Source organism: Cyprinodon variegatus, unplaced genomic scaffold, assembly GCF_000732505.1.
Source record: "Cyprinodon variegatus isolate N-32 unplaced genomic scaffold, C_variegatus-1.0 Scaffold1116, whole genome shotgun sequence".
NCBI lineage: Eukaryota > Metazoa > Chordata > Actinopteri > Cyprinodontiformes > Cyprinodontidae > Cyprinodon > Cyprinodon variegatus.
This window is the reverse complement of record NW_015151569.1, coordinates 9846-31551: the sequence shown is the minus strand read 5'-3', so window position 1 is coordinate 31551 and position 21706 is coordinate 9846. Positions and strand designations below refer to the sequence as shown.

The window sequence follows — 21706 nt, the reverse complement described above, 5'->3', positions numbered from 1 at the left end:
CAGTGAGGCTAAACCTCTTAGAGCAGGCATCCCCAAAGTCAGTCCTGGAGGGCCACCGTCCTGCAGGTTTTAGAGGTATCTCTGCTCCAGCACAGCTGATTTACATTGATAATTGATTAACAGGCTTTTGCTGAACTGCAGTAATCAGAATCAGCTGTGCTAAAGCAAAGAAACCTCTAAAACATGCAGGACAGCGGCCCTCGAGGACCGACTTTGGGATGACTGTCTTATAGGGTCTATGAAGCAGGGGCGGGTCATGAAGCTGGATGCTAGATGCTCATTGGCAAACATACTTAAGGATTTTTGACTGACAGTGGGCAGATAGGGAGGAGTCGAGAGGGAAAAGCGATCAGAAGACTCATGCTGTGCTGAAGCTGAACTCTGGAGTTTATTATTATATTATATTTATTATTTCAGAGCTCTTCACAGCAGCTATTTGCACCCTTTGTTGTAATCGGTTTTATGTGTTTCAACATTTGTTAATGCAATATATAATGTTAGGATTTAATAAAAGTTTAAGGTTATAATTAAGTTTTTCTGATATATAAACATAATCTTTTTACAATATTACATTTATATTAATACTATGAAAAACATGTAATCCTATTATTTGGATATTAGAAAAGTATGGAAAATATACCTGTTTACTAGAAGTTTTAAAGGGCTTGTGTGACTGAATGTGAATCATTTTTACTGTTTTGCTATTTGTATATTAGCAACAGTTAAACAAGTAGGTTAAGTAGTCAGATTACCTAAAAGAATGAAACTGCAGTCAGACCCTTAACATCTAATTGTAGCTTTGATTGTTCCACACTCTGGAGGTCTTTGTTTTTTACTTACACATTTGGATAAAGACACATTTATCTTTCTTGTGTCCAAATACCAAAAAATAAAACACAGGCTAAGCAATGCATTTAGTAGGGGAGGGGCAACATTGTGTCTAACTCTACGTCCCAAAGAAAAACAATCATATAACGTACAAATGGAGAAGGATTTATTTTTGAAATTCTAGCTATTTAACACTTTTGTATACTTTGGTTAGTGGCTCATGTCTCACTGGGGTGTACAGAAATATGCACATGCTTATGTAGCTAAACCATGTAAATAGTAAATTTTACAGTGAATAAAAAAAAAGCAAAAAAAAAAACCAAAAATTATCTGTAGTATTTTTTTGTCAGTCTTGTCTGAAACAGAAAATGTTACAATCTGATTAAAACTTGAAAAAAGTTCAGTAAATGAATTCCTATCCATCCATTTTCTCCTGCTTATTCCATCAGGGGGACAGGCGGGGCCGATGCCTATCTCCAGCAGTGTCGCCAGTCTGTTGCAGGACATCACAGAGACACACAAAGACTTCCAACCATGCACACACACACTAAGATAATGACAATTTAGAAAAAGATACCAAATAAACTAACAGACATGTTTTTCAGACTGTGGGAGGAAGCCGGAGTACCCGGAGAAAACCAGCATGTGCAAACTCGACGCAGAAAGACCCTGGAATCGAACCCAGAACCTTTTTGCAAAAACTGATAATGCATATTTCCCAGTTTGTAGCACTGCTGAGTGCTACAAACATGAGAAAACAGATGAGAAAACCCATTTGCTTTCTAATCAATATAAAGTAAAATGGATCTAGATTTATCCACAATTTTGAATGTTCAAAATTTTTACGGCTCCAGGAAAAAATAATAAGTACAAACACAAAATTATCAGCTGCATATTAGCATAATTTATATTAATAAAGGAGTATTATTTTAGTAACTAATGGAAAAAGATGTCATTCATAGTTGCACTTACAAAGTACTTCCTATAGGGGGCGTAACAGCAACATAACTGTATAAAGCTGGAGTCATTTGGACACTTACATAAGATTACACAGTCCTTATTTGCATTTAGTCTACATGTCACCTATGTTTACAGTTAAATCCTCACCATTGATAATTGATTACATTATTCTTTATTGATAAGTAACTATATTTTCTTTTACACAAGTTGTATTTTTTTTAAAATCACTACCAAATAAATGTGCTTTATTTTATCTTTTTTCGACAACAAAACCCCCCCATAGATGGAAATCCTCACACAAATAGCAGTATTTATGTGGTCTGTGAACATGAACGCTTATAAACAGAGTTTCACACCACGTATTTCCAAACAACAGGAAGAGGAAGCGCAGCTTCCTGTAAAAGAATGGGTGGAGGTGGCAATGGTCGCTCCTAACTGTGTCCATGTGCATGTACATACAATATAATCATTTTCTGAAGGACGTAGCATTTCTGTCTATAGAATCGATCATTTAGGGGTTAGTGGCTAATATTAATGTGTTTTACCTTTATGTGGTGACTAAGCAGCAGTTCCTTAAACTGCTAAAATCATCAGAAACAGAAAATCAACACAAAGCTGTCCGTCTCTCCCTGGACAATAACATTATTTCCTGTGGAAAGGTTTCTGCGGTTTGAGTCAGAGGTTATAATGTGTTAATCGCTCCTCCTAGAATAAACCGGAGCCTGATTCAGACTTGGTTTACTGCTTGTTTAGAAGATTTTCCATTAAAAGTTAAGAGGCAAAAGCAATACACACATAAAAAATATGATAATAAAAATGTGAAAATAAAACACAGAAAAGAGGCAGATTTATTTTCTCTATTTTGTGAAAGAACAGAAATATATACTATTGGAGTGCATAAGACAAAACCAAATGTCCAGCTATTTTCATCAGTTTTCATCCCAAGTCTACAAATAAGTGGTTATATGGGAGAACCTATAGGGAAATACTGGGAACTGCTTCTTTAAAATTGCATAAGAATAAAAAGAAAAACATGTGAGACTAACAGAAAAAACTAAATTGTTTGTAAAAATGTGTTCCAAATAGGTAATTTCTTGCATCATGACTGCACAGAAAGAGGAGTTTCTCTTCATTATTCCAGTCATCTGCTGGATACTGAGAAAAGTTTTAACCCAATGCAATGGCTCTTCAATGCATTCTCCGCACAAATGTCATAGTTTTGTTATGTAACAAATTGAAACGAATAAATCACTTTAAATCTTAATTCCCACATAATACAGTATTTTTTCTAAAAATATTTGTTTTCAGTTAAACTAAAATAAAGTCTAGGTTCTATCTGTGAAAAGTTTTAAAATAATATTGGATAAACCTGTGTTCTAACAGGGCAGTGTAGATATTTGAGAAATCTTTATATGTATCTAAGAATGAGAGGATTAAAATAAATAAAACAAAACCAAAACCATGAATAAATACAAAACTGCCTCTTACCATGCAGTTCATTGCAAAGTGGTTGTGCTGTGTCTGCAGCTCCACAGCATGCTGGTGATTCCCTCCAATCTCAGTGTAGCTGGTCAGAAAAAGGCCCTTGTTGTGCATGATCCAATCAAACATCTACAAATAAAAAGCATAAAGGGAATATAACAAAGATTAATTTAAAAAGGAAAAAGCTTTTTCTGTTTTATGCTGAGAACAGCAGCAAGAGGGGCCTGTCGCTGAGGGTCTGTTCTTTAAACCTTTCACTCATCATCTCAGCACCTATTTCTCTAAAGTCATCTTTAAGTCTTGTTCTTATGGAATAAATAGAAAAAGAAACACACATTTACTGGGTTTGCTTTCCTGCAAAGACTTTTTTAACAGTTCAGCAAAGTTTTTTTTTACATTTATGAAAGAATTTGGCAAAGTATATCCAACACTGCATGGCTTTTACCTTTCAACAGCTATGCTATGCAGTTGTCAAAGAAAAAGCAGAAAAATATCTGAAATATTTTCAATTTTACAAAAGTTTAAAGCCATCCGTTAACATTTATCCATATTTACCACAAGTTTGGCCCTTTAATATTTAGCGGAACATTTCATATGATTGAAAAGCAGCTTAATCTTTTGTTGATCTGAATGTGAACATCTCTTTTTCTTACATTTTTAAATCTTTTAATACATCCTAAAAGACAGTTAATCCTAATGTTTTTTTTGTGTTTGAGTGATTATCTTGTTGTTTGAGCCATGATTTGTCTCTGAAAGTGAGCTTTCTGACCCTGGACAGCATGCTTACCACCAGAATAACATGACAGTCTTGTGAGTTCACTCTAATTTGCAGAGGTTTAAGATTCCCTAACCAGATAAAGAAAACAGTTTTATAATACTTTTTTCTTATTATTTGAAAATTGAAACATTTTATTGTTTGTTCTATGAATAGTAGTAGTAGTAAAATATTCCAGGTTTATTCTTTTGGGCTTGCAAAGATGATTTGTGGTGACAGAAATCTGATTTTCTGTCATTCTATTTTCTATTTTTCTGTCTGCATGAACCATCTGATCAACAAAAGGTTGCATTACTTCTTCTATCCATGTACCCTACGGTTGCTCACAGAAAATTTGACAAAACCTCAAAAATAAATTCAGGGTCACAGTATCGTAAAGCTGCTTCTGACATTACCCTAACCTTTAACAAGAATATAAGTAATCCCATTTTTGATCCGTGTCAACCATGATGCCAAAGTACCATAATGAGGATGGCTGCTTAAAAGCTTCAAGGCATCAGTGATACACAATCCAGAGTATAATCTAATTTCAAACATAACATATACTAAAGGTACCCAAGTTTAAAACAAATTAAATTATTGCTCAGAGAAATGAAGCTTTGATTCAATAAGCTACAAGGTAGTAACTAATTTATCTGTGTCTGCATCCCTTTGGAAATGTTTGCAAAGTGGGTCAAAAATATTTTTTTTAATCCTACATCATGTAGCAGATGTGAGACTAACTAACTTTGACAAATTAAAGCAGATTTTCTGACCTTCTCAGCGTCCTGCTCGAACAGCCGAAGCTGGAAACACTGGTCCAGCTTCAGCTTCCTCATGTGCCACAGCTGCTGCAGATTTTGCCGCGTCCCGTGCAGCTTCTCCAACAAAGCCGTCACTTTAGCTACCAAGTTGTGTGCGTCCGCATGTGCGTGATGACCATGATGGTGGTCATTGGAGTCTCCGCTGGCTCCAACGCTACGGTTACTGTAGCCTCCTTCGCCGCCACCCCCGACCCCTGCAGCCTGTAGCTGTAGTCTCTGGAGCAGTCTCCGACCCTGCGTATCAAGCTCCTCTATAGATGCCTTTGTGGCCCTTTTCTTTAGTGCAGCATGCTCCTCCATGAGCCGCCTGGCCGCCTCCAAGTCCCGTGGAAGGTCTCGCTGGGACAAGGTTTCCTGGAGTTCTTCGAGGCGTGCCAGCGCTCGCGCTGCATCACTGGCAAAAGTCTCAAAAGAGAGCCGCACCTGCAATGAAAATGTCTAAACTGGAGATTAAATTGTACAATACAGATTAAGCTTACCTAAAGAGAGGATTTTAAGATAGAAGGTAACAGATAACTGGATATCTGCCAGAACTGGGATTAAATATAAAGAGGAAATCCTCAAACCTCGATCCAATCGTCATGGTTATACTCCAAGCTACCGTCAAAGTCAGCAGTGAGCTGGGAAGGGTCAACGATCTTGGTTAAACCGTCTAAGGACACCATCACCGTCTGAGGGAAGTTGGGAGATATGGGAGTGATAACAAAAAAGGCATAAGGACAGGAAATCGGAAAGATTGAGAGTGAACCAAGGGAAATGGAGAAAACAAAAAACATAAAATAAAATACATAGATGCACCCAATGACAATAAAAAACCCTGCAGACTGACCAAAAAAAATAGATAAAAAGTATTTTTGTTATTACTAATAAAACTGACACATAAGAACATAAACTGACAGGAAGTAAAAACAGAAAGTTCCTGGTTTAATGGAGAAGGGCAGACATAATAAAAACACCTTCAAAAAGTGGCTGAATTTGAAGGGGAGCAGGTATCAGATTCTGTTTTGAATTTAAACAACCACATCTATGAACATATTCACATTTATTACGCTGCTACAAAAAGGCAGAAACATGAGCCTTTACAGGGAAGTGCTCATAAATTCTGCATTTACAAAATGTGGAGAAAGTGACTTTTTTACTTCTTCATGTGAATGTTATTTTTTTAATAATTATTAACAGCAGTATGTTTTTTGCACATGTACATTTTTGCAAACTAAAGGTCATCTGGGATTTGGAAGGAAAACATCTTTCACTTCAGTCCCAATCAGCAGCAGTTGTGAAAACCTAACAGGATTATATGTTGAGTCCATCTTAATTATCTCCCTTTGGTCCTGAACTTTGCTACCAAGCTGAGAGTTAAATTGACAGCTTTCTATTTGACTGCAGACTAAAAGAACTTTGCAGGAATTACAAAAGCAAACTTAAAGTATACAAGTAAACTTAGGAAGAAATTCTTTGCATGTCCTATTTCTCCTGGTTTTGTGGTAACTGGGTCAGAACTAAATATACCAGCTACACGGCCACTCGGGACAGAACAGTGTTGCTGTCATAGTGCAGCAGTCCAATTAAGGTCAATAAAAAGGCTGTTTCTTTTCAATTTGACAAGAATTTTAAATCAACTAAACTACAAGTTTCCTTTCTCATGACACATAGTAATGGATGAGATATACCGTTAAGTTAAAGACATCATCAAATAATACAAAAAAAGACAGTGATTCAAAGTAAACTAGGTGAATTAACTGGATAAAACCCAGGGACTAGATTACAGTGACTGGTAAATGCATTTCTTTTTTTGTGTGGATTGTAAAGCATCACTGACCTCAAATTCAAACTTAGAACTGCCAAAGTTGGTCCGCTGCTTCTGCCAGAAGTTGTCTGGTTTGATGATGAGGGCGACGTGGATGCATGAAGGAAAAGATTCCTGCAGAATCTTCAGCAGTGGTTTGATGCTGTCCCACTTAGAACCACGCATGTCCACAATGACTGTGAAGCCATGTCGGGCCACCTCCTCACTGCAGAAAACATTGAAAACAAACTCAAATATGATAAAAAAAAAATATATATATATATATATATATATATATATATATATATATATATATATATATATATATATATAGTTTGTTTTAGCTCCAAGTGAAGGTCCAGTCCTCCAACACGTCTGGAGAGGAGAAAAGACAATAAAAAACATTGAAGCGTTGAAATTTCCCCCTGCTACTTACCAGGAGTCATGCTGCCGTACCAGCCCATAAAAGGTTATTTCTTAGCATTAAAGCCTATGATCTAAATGTGTCTAGCTGTAACACAGAAACAGGCGCAGGCCGTCCTGCTCTATCTCACTCTGACCTCACTCTGAAAACAGAGCAGCAGCCAAATGGGGAGAGAAAACAGAGCGGAGAGAAAAGGGAGAGGAGAGCAAGAGAGAGCGAAAAAGAGCTGACATAGAAGAGAGGGTGCAGAAAAACATACAAAAAAGCAGCAACAGATTTGGGTTAGGGGTAGGAAACTAAATCCATCACCCCTAAACTTCTCTGTTCTAAACTGGTCTGCCACCTCACATGATTTCTTCATCTAGAGATGAACAGAGAAACCATCTGGTAGCAAGAATTGTCCAATTATATGCCTGGATGGTGCTATTCAGTGATCACCCCACCGTAAAAGATTAATCAGATATATCAGCCCACCATCCTTTAGAGCTAAAGACAACAATCTATTCTGTGTGAAAGTCATCACTGAGTGAAGATGCTTCTAGAAACCCCACTTTTTATGAGGTATGAATGTTATTCATACAGGCTGCAACAGCAGGAAGTTAAAAGTCAGCAAATGACATCAAGATAAATATATTGCAGCACAGCTTTTCTGTAATATCATTTTTAATGGTTTTAAGCCAAGGGGACATGTTAGGTGCTGATAATCTTTTAGAAATCTCACAGAAAAGGTTCGAGGATATAGGAAATACACAATGGGGTAATGCTAAGGTCTAATAGCGGGCGCTAAATTAAGTTTAAAATGGAAACTCTCCAAATATATTTTTGGTTAAAATGAGTTAACCCTTTTTTTCCACCACAAAGCTGTACAGCAATTATCTCTAACAAACACATAGGGAGGATCCATCTTTTGTTATAATTACAACAAATACATCAATTAATAAATCAAATATAGGGGAATATTTGACTATTTCCCCTTCTGATTTTTTAAACAACCTTGTCAAAATTAAACTAAATGATTTGATTTGATGTACATTTTTTTTCTTAAATGTATTAAGTTAAAACGTGTCTTATAAAGGCATTAACAGTTTCACCTTTAGTGACAGCATATGCTGTGAGTGGGCTTAGTTAGGTTTTATTTAGAAAAAACAGATTTTATTTTTATTATTTAATTGTATTGATAGATTTACAATAATGTAGCTCGAACTTGCCATCTACTTTTGGGAAACATACTATTCACCTCTATGATGATGATTTTATTATTGAACTTTCACATTTTCTTCTTATCGGAATAGTAATGAAATACCTTCTTTTTGTTAAATAGAGTTCTGTAATTAGCAAAATTTACAAATTTAGTTACTAGAATCTCTCCCTTCTTCTAGTCTTCTTGTAGCAGCTAAATTTAGCATTTTAATAAAAAATGCATGAAAACAAATTCAGAGTATTGATCTTAACTATGAGTAAGTTAAACAAGTCCTTTTACTGTAAGACACATGGCAAAATGTTGAGAGCTGATGAGATATGTGATATTATGCGTTACAGCAGCTCTTGGTGACATTTAAGAAAATTACAGTAGGAATATATTCATACAAATGAATTCAATCGTAATAAAAATATCAAATTTAAAACAATAATATAATGTGATCCACTTGCTTGGCCAATATTGTCCACAGTGTCTCCACAGTGGGCAGCCCAGGACACAACAGGCCCTAACCAGCTTCCTTAGTTTCTTCCTGTCTCCCTTTAAGCTGCTAGGGGGCTCAGCACATAACAGAGGCTACCACAGTAATCTCTTTAAATTATTATCTAAAATGTGTTCATTCAAATATTCCCCACTTATTTAGACTAATTTAAAGAACAAACAATAAGATGGTAATTGTTTGGTCAGGCAATTAATCGATTCAGCTATCAAACCGCTGTTATCTGAAAGTGATTTCTTGAGGGTGAGGAACAAAATGGAAAATGGCTTGCAGTGCGGACAGTCTTAGTTGTTTGTCCAAAAACACAAACAGGAAGAAGGATTAATAAATTAAAACTTACTTTAAAAATGACTTTTGGACTGTTGTAGAGGTACTTATTGTTCTTAAGCACATATGTTTCCTTTGCTTTAAAAAAATCTTAGGAAAAAAAAAAATCATTAAAAAGCTTGAAAACACTTGATAAAGCACTCGAGGATCCATTGGATCCTCAGAATCCAGACTGTTAGAGAAGGAATTTATCCTAAACTCTCAGAAAAAGAATAAACCAAATGCTAAATCAAATTAATCCTTTATACACCAGCGTAACACATACTAAAACAAAAACACAGCTATTTTTTTTTTTTTCCTGCGGCCCCTTAAAAGATTCTGGAAAAGTCACCCAGAACATTGTTTTTTCCTACATCTAATTTGTGCTACCTCTCAACTTAAGAGATGTGTTGGAAATACTAAAGTGGGAAAAGACTTAAAAGCACTCGACCTGCAAAGCGCTAGAAAGTGCCGCACAGGAAAGATTAGAGGCTGCAGAACTGAAGAGTATAAACTGTGACTCCAGGGTAATCATAAGCTGGAACTTTGCATTAAAAGGTGTCCTTCAGAGCTGCACTTTGCTCTGCAAGTTATTCTTGTGGCTACATGTTTAAGGCTTTTAGCTATAAATCAAACAGCAAATATAAAGGAAGACAAGGAAATATGAAAAATAAAACAACTATATATTAAAACAACAACAGCAACAAAATAAAAAAAAAACATACAAAGGTAATTGCTACCACCTTCTTAACAATAACAGACTCAAAAAGAACAGGTCATTGAGGTTAGATCTATAAAGAGAACTAGTTTTTCTACAAAGTTGAAGGTTAATTAAAGACAGAAATCAAGAACATAGATGTTAGGTAGAAAGACAAACAATTCAAAACATTTCTAGCCTCAGGTTATTGTTTTAAACTCTAGCAAGGTGGGAAAATCTACCAAAGAGTTGTGCTTTGTGTTGTGAGAGGGAAGGGTGGGATTGAGCTGTTCAGTTCATAAAAAAAGTTTGTTTTTTTTAATTAAGCAATGTTTTATCAGGAAAACTAATAGAAACAGAAGTTATCGTTTTAGAAAGTCAACAATTTGATCTTTGTAATATCCAATCTCCAGATTTCATAAAGGTTTGACCTGCCCCTTTATGACCATTCCTGAAGGGCGATAATTACCGGCTCTAAAATACTTTTTTTATCCTTTTTGTCATCCTAATGAATGAATGACTGTAGTGTAAAGCGCTTTGGTCAAGTCCGGAACTTGAGAAAAAAAAAAGCACTATATAAGTACAGGCCATTTAGCATTCAAATATGTCTATATTGCAACACTCTATGGCAGTGATCCAACACCTTTTGTATTTCTCTGACTACTTTTTAAGTTGTTGATTCAAGTTTGGAGTGAAATAAATTGTGATGGTAGTTGGCTGTACTTATACAGTACTTTATCAAGTCAAAGTCCTTTACACTACATGCAGTCATTTTCCCATCAGTAAGTGAATACATTTCATTAGGTGTCAAATTTCTGTTATAAATATTTTTTTTATTCTTACATTTGGAAAATTCTAACAAACACACCATACAGTTCCACAAGCACTAAAGGGACAATAAGTTGATCAAGAGACAGACCATATGAAGACACAGAAGCTGGGAAAAACATATCAACTAGTTTAATAAAGGGCTAAATTATTTGTTAGTAATCAGTTTGTATCCCTCCAAACTGTAGCTGAATCAAACCATGAAGTGTCTGAAATCTTCTGCTTAACCCTAAACATTAACCTAAAGGGAATGTGTTCCAGATTTAGATGCTCAAATATGTTCTTACTTTATTCATTCAAATTAAGTAACAAAAGAATATCAGGCAAACCAAAAAAAATAAAAAATTAAATCCTTTCAGCTATTTGTACTTGTCCACAGTAGGCACCTATATACTTCGCTTTTAGAGAAAGCCCTTATATGTTTGCTCCCTACCTTGGAATAGTAGCCAAGTATGCTACAAGCCTGCGCAGGTCATCAGGTCGTATTCGGTCATGGTTGCTCCGTGCTGGAAAAGTGAGAATAGGACCTCCTCGTCTGTCTCTACCACCTTTGGATTAAAAAATATTAGATGAAAATTTAGTTAATGAAATTCACTTTAATTATACAAAGAGTAATAACTTGGATATTAATGTCATTTTGACTCTAAGTAACCTAAAATAACCTGGAAACCTAAAAAAACAATAAAATAAATACAACAGATCAAAAGACTTCAAGTCACTTATTTTTATTTATTTTTTTATAAATAAAACAAAACCCAACTTCATTAACCCCAAATATGACCTGAGAGCTGAAATAAATGCAGTAGTGGATTATTTTCTGTTTGTATCAGAACCATCAGCTTAAATCTCAGCAGTTAGTCATAACCATGCTGAGTCAAACTATAGAGTAAGAATTCAAATATTCTCATAATGAAACAACACCTAAGTCATGATTCAGGTTTAAAAAATGTAACAGAAGTTATTAAATTAAAACCAAAAGGGTAGAAGAAATAGAGACTACTATTATAGTATAATAGTATTATTATAGCATAATTATTATTATTATTATTACCATTTGTTTAGCCTTTTTCTGTTCTCTATTTCAATATGAAACAATATGGTATTTGAACAAAACTGTAATAAAACAGCACTCCACATACTAGATATCCACAGAAAGAGGTTTTTATAGGCCAGTGCTGATACCAACTATTTTGACATCAGTCTAACTGATCTCTGATATGTGCAGCCAATTGTTTGGGGCCAATTTTTGAAAAATATATTGCCTTTTGATCCTCCATTTGCATTACTAAAGTGACACAATAATAGCAAATTTTACACAAGTCTACACTTTAAAACAGAAATATTTATCAACAAATCAGACAAAACATTAACTTTGGATAGCTAATCATATGCCTTTTAGTTCTCTCACGGCCTGGCTGCTGAATGTGCCAACGATTCAAAGAATGCATCCAGTTTCTGAAGAAACAAAGCTTTAAGTACTATGCCAATTTGTGACGAGTGAATTTCTCCACTGTGAGATGAATAAAGCTCATCTAATCTAATCTAATCTGTCAACACCACCATGCTACCACTTTGGAAATTTTATAGATAATCTCATCAGTAAACTGAGTATCTTTTCAAACGTTTCAGGATTCTTTAAGAATGGGAAATTCAAATGTGTCATTTTCAATTTAAAACTCTGGAACTTTCTTATAGCTCAGCGGTTCTTTAAATAACATTCTTGGTTGATGTATGAGTCATTGATTTGCACATCAGATCGTTTTTGCTAGGCTAGCCGCTGAACTGTGAGAAGGTTTACCATTCTGCCATATTTTCCCATTTATTGGACAGTTCAATAAAAATATAGCACTTTCTTAAAGCAAAAGTGATATCAACTGTTTTTGTAAACGCTCATGTCTGTGGGCTGGAAGGATCGCCTGTGATTGTCTTACAGCAGATCTGGATAAGCCTCTAACTAAAGAGATTTACTGCTGCTGTACGACTTTCTGATTATGAGGATGCTGAGGTTTTCCCTGCTATTCTTTATTTTATGAAGAATTCTTCTTTGTAAAATAATTTCCTAAGATTCGTCCTTTTTTGCAGAGACCTTAAGACCTTAAAAGTTGTGTCACTAGTCCAGTAATAAAGTAAAAAATAATGGCTCTCACTGCAGTTTGCTGGAGTCCAAAAAAGAAGGGGGAAAAAAAAAAAATAATATATATATATATAAATATATATATTTCTTTTTAAGGATTACTATAATTACACCTATTATACATTAATATGATACTGTTTGAGTCCTTTAGCCTACCTCATGTTGCCTTAAAGTTAACATGAAATTCCAAAAATACATCATGCCAGAAGCCAATACTGTAGATGCATTAGCTTTGAATGCAGATATGTTTGGATCCAATTAAGTGCAGTGACATGTATGACATCAATAAGAGTCAGCAGGCTGGAGCAAACAAACATGGCTGCCGGTGGACGTACCTCTAGACTATTCGCTCATTTTGTTTTAGCTGGAATTACTTCTCTTTCTATTTTGAAAAACAAGCATAAGGACAGGATATGTACCTTTTTGCATGCTAAAGATGTTTGCACGTTCATGACGACCGGATTTACCATTAATAAGATTTATCAGTTAACTTTGCTAGTTGTGAAAGAAATTAAGAAGCTGCAGAGGGATCCTATTGCTATCATCGTGATCGCTCTCGTAGACGGTCAAGCAGCTAAGGCTGTAAAACTGAGTATTACCGTTATAAAATTTGTTGGCAATGATGAAAAAAGTCCTCAGCAGCAATCTAAGGTAGATATGCTTTCATTTGAGGTGTACAAGGAAAACATTGGAATTGATGTGGATAAAGGAAATGATATATACAAGTAAATATAGAACACTCATATGTGCATATCTGGTACATCACTTGGTTATTTACTCAAACAGCTTGAAGAGATATGCTGATTGTCCATCCCTTTATAGATGGATAATGCATAGAATTCATATTGAACTACAGATACAGTATACATCTGGCTTATGTCAGGTTATGTAATAAGATCTGGGTGTCATTAATTACTAATAAAAATGTAACCATATAATACTTAAATAACTGATTTCACAAGAAGGGTTATTACATTTTCTCATGGCAGTTTAATTTAATAGTTTGTTTTTCCTTGACAAATTAAGTCCCCTAAAAACCTCCTACTAATAAAGCATTGTTAATTAAAGGTATAAAACATTGCAGTCAAGCATTAAAGACATTTCCCACTGTGACTGACCTGAAAGAAAGGCAACCTTCTCTTTGAGGATAGGAAGCACATCAATTGCCTTCATATCCTCATTGCGATGAAACCCTGAAAAGAAAAGACCAAAAAAAATATATGTCAAAAAGAAAAATTCTCTTTGTGTTTGATTACCTGTCAAGTTTAATCTCAATTGTACATCGTTTAGACGTCCTGCAGCCTGAAGGCTGATTGGATCTGCTTAAGCAAACAGATAAGACGACGACTGTGTTTAAAGGCAGTTCGACAATTATCCATCCTAATTGCCTTTGCTGTTTAATTATGACATTATTTTATCAAACAAGCAATTTAAACCCAGAGTGCTCATCCTAACACAGCTAATGATTTGTTTTGCCTCTTTAATGAAGGTGGCTCAGATCTACGCAGAAATATGTTCCTCTTTTGCCACTGAACCAAATAGTTTTCCGATCAGTTTAGTGGAATTCCGTCTGACAACATATCACTACTTCTCCATTGCTTTTGAGAAGGAAAACAATACCGCAAACAACAGTGTGAGGTTTACGCTGTATATTGATCACTAAGCGATATTGCATATCAGTGCTGAAAGCAGGAGACGGTGACATTGGTTAACCAGAAAGCAGAGTATGTCACTGACCTTACGGGTTCGATTACATCTGAAAAACATTGCAGATCAAGTAATATTTTTTCTCTTTGGTTTCTCAAGTGAACTTTAGCATGGCTTGGTCTGTGTTTTGTTGTTGTATAATCTTCAAATGTCAACCTCTCTGCCCCAACTGCTCAGCAGATGATCACAAGGTTCTTGCAAATGAGCAAAAAGCAATGTTAAAAGACGCTCACACACATTTACACACATTCATAAACTGATTTATTTGTGTTTATCAGATCTTTCCTGGATGAACAAATTTAATACACCGACACAATACATGCGCCAGTGTAATCTGCTTTTACAACAATGTTCCTACTTTCCAGAGTCCACTACTATTATTTATCTGATGGTTAACAATGACTGTTCGTTTTTTCAGAACGTATAACGACATTTGGGGGTAGCTTGAGGGCGGAACGAAAAAAAATCTCTGCATGCCTACAGGTTTCTTCCCTGTCTTGTAGCAAGACAGATTTCTTTTCATTTCTGCAAAGGCTCCTTTATAGGCCCAGCATGAAGCAAATTTATGTTGCATGAAATTAGTATGGTCTGCCCTTAATGTAAAATATTATGGGTCAAGTGGATGATGTAAGAAGTCGGTGGAGGTAAAATACAGCTGTTTAGAGCTCAGTCTTTGTCTGACATTAATGTCTGCTTTTCTAGGTTTTATGAGTGTTATATCTTGCATTTTGAACTTAATTTTTATTAATCTTATCTGTTATAATGTATTGTTCACTTTAATTTTTTTGCACTGTAAGATGCTAATATGCAAAGTGCATATTAGTATCTTATCTTTTGTAGACACTAGACTGCAAGTAGCCTATAAAATTCCCTCATTTAATTGGTGTAGCCAAACCCCTTTGCACTTGTTATCTCCTGCACACAAAATCTTTATACATCACAACACACCCACTTATTGCACCTACAATCTTTTGGAACATGCAGTTAAGTGCTTCTTTTTGGAAATCTTTCAGCACCGGCCCTTGAAGTTAAAATATGCACATTTTAAGACATTTTAAAACGTTTTTAACCTTTATACATGGGTCTACTGAAATAGTGAAATGAGGTTTAATTTGTATTCGATTTCTAATCAAAATGAGAGTTTCTCCCAAATAAAAAATTTATTATAAACAAAGGATGTAAAGTTGTAAAAAAGATCACAGAGATTATAGAAAATAAATAAATAAATGACAGAGCTAAGAGGACCAGACTGGTGTGAGAATACAAAAGGCGCCCAAGGATACAATAGAACAAGGGTAAACAATACAATCTGTACATCCATCCATCCATTTGTCGTCACGCTTATCCCAAGCGAGGTCGCGAGGGGTACTGGTGCCCATCTCCAGCTGTCATTGGGCGAGAGGCGGGGTACACCCTGGACAGGTCGCCAGTCCATCTCAGGGCAACATAGAGACAAACAGGACAAACAGCCATTCAAACACTCACACCTAATGAGAATTGAGACAAGCCATTAACCTAACAGTCATGTTTTTAGACTGTGGGAGGAAGCCGGAGTACCCGGAGAGAACCCATGCTTGCACATGGAGAACATGCAAACTCCATGCAGAAAGACCCCAGGCCGGGAATCGAACTCGCAACCTTCTTGCTGCAAGGCAGCAGTGCTACTCAAACACACACATAAAAGAAACAATTATAGAAATATGCACAGGAAGGAGGAAAGAGAGTAAATACTAAAAATGAAAAAAAATTATGCAAAATTATATTATTATTTTGACTTTTTTCAACTTTTGTCTTCTGTTGGCCCTGCCATAGACTGGCGACCTGTCCAGGGAGACCCTGCCTCTCACCCACTGACAGCTGGGAATAGGAACCAGCAACCCTAATGACCCCAGCAGGGATAAGCATGATAGAAAATGGATGGATTGATGCCTTCTGTTGTTGAATTTCCTAAGGTTTATTAGTTCAGACAAGAGTTCTGCCAACTTAAATCTTGTTGTTCACTTAATTAGGATAATCCTGTAATACTTACAAATGCTTTTTTTTTAAACAAAAAATAAACAACTGTTCTCTCACCCATCCCTGGTGGGAAGCTTAATTGGTCGTGCACAAGGATCAACAGCAGATGATGCCAAACCCCAGATAGATATGCTTTATGCTACTTGTGACATCACCACATGCACGGTTAAACTGGACCTGCATTTCACCTGATGTTATCAATAGTCTCTTCATTATATTAAATGATCATTATTTTTAAGTAGTGGGGGGGAAACTGATTATCACAATCAGATAAACACAAATCAAAAGAACGCCATTAGAGCCAGAGGAACTTCACACACGGCTATGACAAGAGAGGGCTTATGCAGCCACGGTAACGTTAGCCCTGGCTGTGGTTAGCCTCGAAGCTCCGCTGGTTGCCATGGTCCTCTCAACATCAGAACTTTTTTTTTTTTTTTTATTGTTATGCACTAAATTAGTAAAAGATTAGCAAGGCTTAGTTAGAACAACAATGAGATAAATTTATTGGCCAGACAAATTTTTTCAGGTTGTAAATTTCCTTTTTGTGTTGGTTTAACTTGAAAGCTTTAATAAAAGCCACAATACTAGTTATCATTTTTACAGCGCTGAACTACAATTTACTTTTACTGTTAATGTTAATGTGTCCTTTTGTAAACTAGAATCCTGCTGCACCATGGGTTCACTTCAAAAAAGTTACACAGACCAAAAAAAAACGTTTAATAATGCCCCAACCCCTTGAGCCGCAGCAATGCAACAGTTTGATCTACAGTCACTGAAAAGCTAAGTGTCTTTCTATTCAAATTCTTAAGGTTTTACAATCCCTTTCTGTCTTTTTGTTGTTGTTTTTCAGCCATCACCGCACCACCTGTTTCAAATCCATTTATTCCCTCCCCTTTGGCTCGCACAAATAAAGACACACAGTCGGAAGTCAACACATAAGTTAAAGACAGGAGGGTGTGAGTTTGTGTGTGGATGTGGGGGTGGGGGGACATGAAACATCACCATTACAGGACATAGAGCAATACCCCTCCTGCACTTTGTCTTTGAGCACATGTGTGTTTCCTGTCAAGTGTGCCCAGACACATTCCTCACCATAGTGGTTTATATAAGATACTGGTTTGGGCAGGCGGCCAGAGCTGACCTCCTTTAAACAGCTGTCGCCAAGCTTGTCTGTTGATCTGCACCTTTTTGAACTCCACATCAGACCACATCTGGCAGAACATGAAAACTATGTTATGACCCCTTTTAAGCCAACAACATATGTGGCTATCATGCAAGTTTTTTGGGGGTGTCTTGTATGGATTGCAGGCAAGTATAAACAACAGAATAAAGCTTATGCTTTCCAATTGGGTAGGTTGCTTGTAATGTCAACACAATAAGGGAGACAGAACATGACAATGCATCTCATGATTTAAATCATGTTAATTTGCATAGCATAGAATGTTTGGTGGAATAAAAACTTTCACAGTGGTGCCCATCCTTTCATTTCTACTAAATGCTTTCTGAATGTGAAATAAACACTCCATTAAACTGGTATTGACAAGGTGGAAGTTACTTTGGTAAAAAGAAAAAGGTTTTCACCATTAAACTCTGACAGAGCATGTGTTAATAACATCTTATATTCATTTTTTAAGTTTAAAAATTTATTTGATATAAAGCACACAAAAAAGCAAAACATAACTATCATTGTACAGGGTCCAAACTAAAATGAAGGCTAAAAGATGTACGTATACCTCCACTGATATTTGGATAAATTAGTGTAAGCAAGTCTTAAGGCCAATTTATGTTTCTGAGGCATTGCCTTTGTAACCGTCAAATCTGTCTCTGTGTGCAACCACGCCCCCCCGCACAGAGGTTCTACATCCATTGTGGCGCACCTAAAAAAAAATCCTGACTACGCATTGGACGGTCGCAAACCCACACAGACCTCAAGCGGAAGTGCGCAGACAAAAGCAGCTGTGATTGGTCCTTGGTATGCCTTTCCGGCTGTCTGTGTGGTCATCCTTCTCGATTCGGTGCCGGGGCATGCCATTTTTAAAAACCGAGACAATTTTTAAAAACGACAAATACAATGGACAACTACGATGAAAGGTTAATCGAGGAGGTTCTGAAGTACAATCTGTCAAAGTTCTCGTGAGTTCTTGAATAGGCTCCCCCTTGCACTTTGGCGGGAAACTGCTGTGCGTCCCTAGAAATTCCAGACCGACACTTCAGAAGCATACCAGCAGAACTGGTTCGCGACCAGACCTAAGCAACATTTGATGTGTGCGGTTGCAGAGGTCTAATCTGTCCTTTACCTCAACTACATGCCTCTCTTAGCAATCAACAAGGTTTCAGAGTAATTCTATTTGAACATTTCTGCAAAGAACACGAATGACTAACCTTTGCGTTTTCCCTGTACAGACCAAGCTTTAAAATATACCGCATACATTTATAACAGGGTTGAGAAAAGTGCCACATGACAAGCTTGCATGCTTTATCCATTCCTAAACCCGTTTTTCAGAGTGCTGGGGATCACTGGCCTGCTGGAAAACGCCCATGTGTCTCAGCTTATCACCTTCCCTTTATTTGAGGAGAAGCTGAAGAACTTAGAGATTGGCTTTTCTTTTTACACCAGATCACCACTAGTTGCGACAGAACATTAGTCTGATATTACCAACACCATGCTTGTTCTTACTACTTCACATTTCTTCAGGGTGCATTAGATTTGTCACCGTGGGAAGCTAAAAAGTTAAGCTTGAAGGTACATATTGTTGTTGTATGTTGAAGTGAAACTGGCTTTAGACTAAACAGTGATCCTGATGTCCCAGCAACTTCCAGTTAATGATAGACTCGACGTTTTGCTGATTCCAAGGCGCTTTTTTCACATTTAACCAATTAAATTTTAACTTGAGCTCATTGTTTGCGTAGAATCTCAGACATTTGCACACAGTTTGTTTTTCAACAGTACAAACTTCCCAAACACATCATCACTATGGCGCAAATATTAGTGTTAGATTATGTCTACTGCAGATGTAGTAAATTCTCCACCATTTCTATTTTAGAAAGTATAGCAGTTTAATTCTTCGTTATCAGTCCATCCTGGGCTATAAATAAATGGTAATAAAAATTATTTCATGCCTAAAATAAAATGAATTATTATTATTATTATTATTATTATTATTATTAAAATCAGTATATCACTTATATTGTTGAATGTGAGTTTCTGTAAGCCTGCACCTGCAAGGCGAAAGAGTACACTGCTACTGCATTTACCGCTTAAATGAGAGAGACAACCTGTGTTATGCACAGCAGAAATATAAAATTCATTCTTAGTTTAATCCCTTTTATTGCTAAGCTTCATTTTGAATTCAGTGCAAGAATTGTTAATATTAAAATAACTGTGTATGTTCTGCTTGCAATACATGTTTAGAAACCAGCAAAAACAAGAAATACGTAGTCAACTTTAACACTCCTGCTTGGCCCTTGTTGTCTTCGAAGCTTAAAAAAATTTTCTTTGCCGCACATGTCAGTTTTTCACCCTTTATTGTGAATTTAGCCAAATGTGATGTGAGCATCAAGAGGAAAGGCATGTTCTTACAAAAATGCCTTATGATGAGGAAATGAACTTTTGTAAGAGAATTCAGAGGTTCACGTTTTAAAAAAAATCCTAACCAAGACTTGCAAAAAATGGTTTAGTTTAAAGCATACTAATGTGTTGACATGGCGCTGTCAAATTACAGACCTAAATCAAATACAGAATCGGTAGATTGACTAAATAGATGCCTTCTATCCAATCTGAGCTTGAGCTATTTCCAAGATGCAAAATTGGCTTTATTTCAGTCTCTTGATGTGCAAATATGTTCCCTAGAGACTTGCAGTTTCAATTAAAGTTTGTTTCAGAGCCCAGATGAAAATGTTCACAAAACTTTTCAGATTGTGTTTGTAAGAGATGTTGAAAACCACACATCATTTTCCGTCCACAGTGGAAGGATGTCAGTGAGGTACTGTACTGCATAACTTCAGATTGATTTTTTTAAGCTTAATATCATTATTAGTTCTAAAAAAAATTTTCCCATGAGATGAACAGTAGTGGTTTCACATCCTGACAGATTGTAGTTCATTCATTATAAGGAACTGAAAAGTGATACTTGGACTTGGTTAGAATTTAGGCTCAGTCTGTTTTTCCACAGAGTGGGAGCACACTACCTCGGTTCACAGACCCAATCACTTTGATTCAGATCCTTTAGCTCATAGACTACATAGTGTACATCATGTATCTCTGCATCTCAGCATGCTTAAGGAGACTAGTCATTTAGCTCAAAACATTTAACCTCCAAGTCAGAGAAATTATAGTCTGATTGTGTCTTTATTGTGGTAAAACAGAGCATATTCAGCTTGCAACACAAAGCTGCAGAAATGCTACAGTGCAGTTGGTCTGGCTGCTGTCCCAACTATCTCAGTCTAAGGATGATAACATTCCAGCAGCTTATGAAGGATAACTCCAGAGCTAACAACACATCAAACCACCATCCCTACTGCAATATTATTGTGTGCAACTAGAAAATTACCAAGGATTACTTCAGTGCAACATTTGTAGACTCTTATACTTGTCAAGGAAGACACAGAATACCTATCATATTGGTGATTATAATGGTGTCATTTTGGAAAAAATCCACATCTTGCATTTGTTATCACGAGGTGTATCCCTTTTTCTGTAACATTTTACACTTGGGACTCAATCCCCTGTTTCAGATACAGGTAATGACTCTATATAAGATGCATAATGTATTCATTACATGCAAACCATAAATTACTAACACAGTATGTATCGTCCAAAAAAAACCTTCCATGCTCATTTTTGAAATGGCTCATCAAGTCTTCCCTTCTGATTCAGCATTTAGTGAATAAACCCACATGGAGGTTTGTTTAAAACTGAGGACAATTTATTAAACTGCTCTCCGTTGCCAAGTCTGTCATCCCTTCAATGCTAGTGGACTCGAGAACCTGAGTGACTTTCCATGCAAATTACTCTCAGAAGCTTGTAGAAGGATAACAAAAATGTTTGACCCTAGTCAGCAGATTTAAATAGCACTTCTACAAAATATAAAGAAAATGTCAAGGTAACTAAAGTAGCCAAAGCTCTGTCTGATCTGAGTTTACAAACATTTAAAAAAATAAACTATTCCTCAGCATCTGGCTTTCTTCAATATATTGTGGGCTGTGGAAATGTTTAGTCTATTATGTATGATATGTAATTACTATGTGCCAGCCAAGATCAGAG

General features: G+C 36.2%; 1 protein-coding gene across 5 annotated transcripts in view; it reads right to left on the bottom strand.

The window, feature by feature from the left end:
* LOC107101584 (triple functional domain protein-like) overlaps positions 1 to 21706 on the bottom strand; it is a 94659-nt gene that overhangs the window by 65980 nt on the left and 6973 nt on the right. For 4 of the 5 annotated variants that reach the window (XM_015400544.1, XM_015400545.1, XM_015400547.1 and 1 more), the window contains exons 2-7: positions 13839 to 13913; positions 11020 to 11134; positions 6668 to 6860; positions 5415 to 5519; positions 4801 to 5271; positions 3277 to 3399 (exon numbers count right to left, since the gene is read on the bottom strand). In XM_015400544.1, coding sequence (XP_015256030.1) covers positions 3277 to 3399; positions 4801 to 5271; positions 5415 to 5519; positions 6668 to 6860; positions 11020 to 11134; positions 13839 to 13913 — 1082 coding nt within the window. Of the gene's footprint in view, positions 1 to 3276; positions 3400 to 4800; positions 5272 to 5414; positions 5520 to 6667; positions 6861 to 7070; positions 7137 to 11019; positions 11135 to 13838; positions 13914 to 21706 lie in introns of those variants that run through there. The other variant, XM_015400546.1, reaches the window with a different exon arrangement.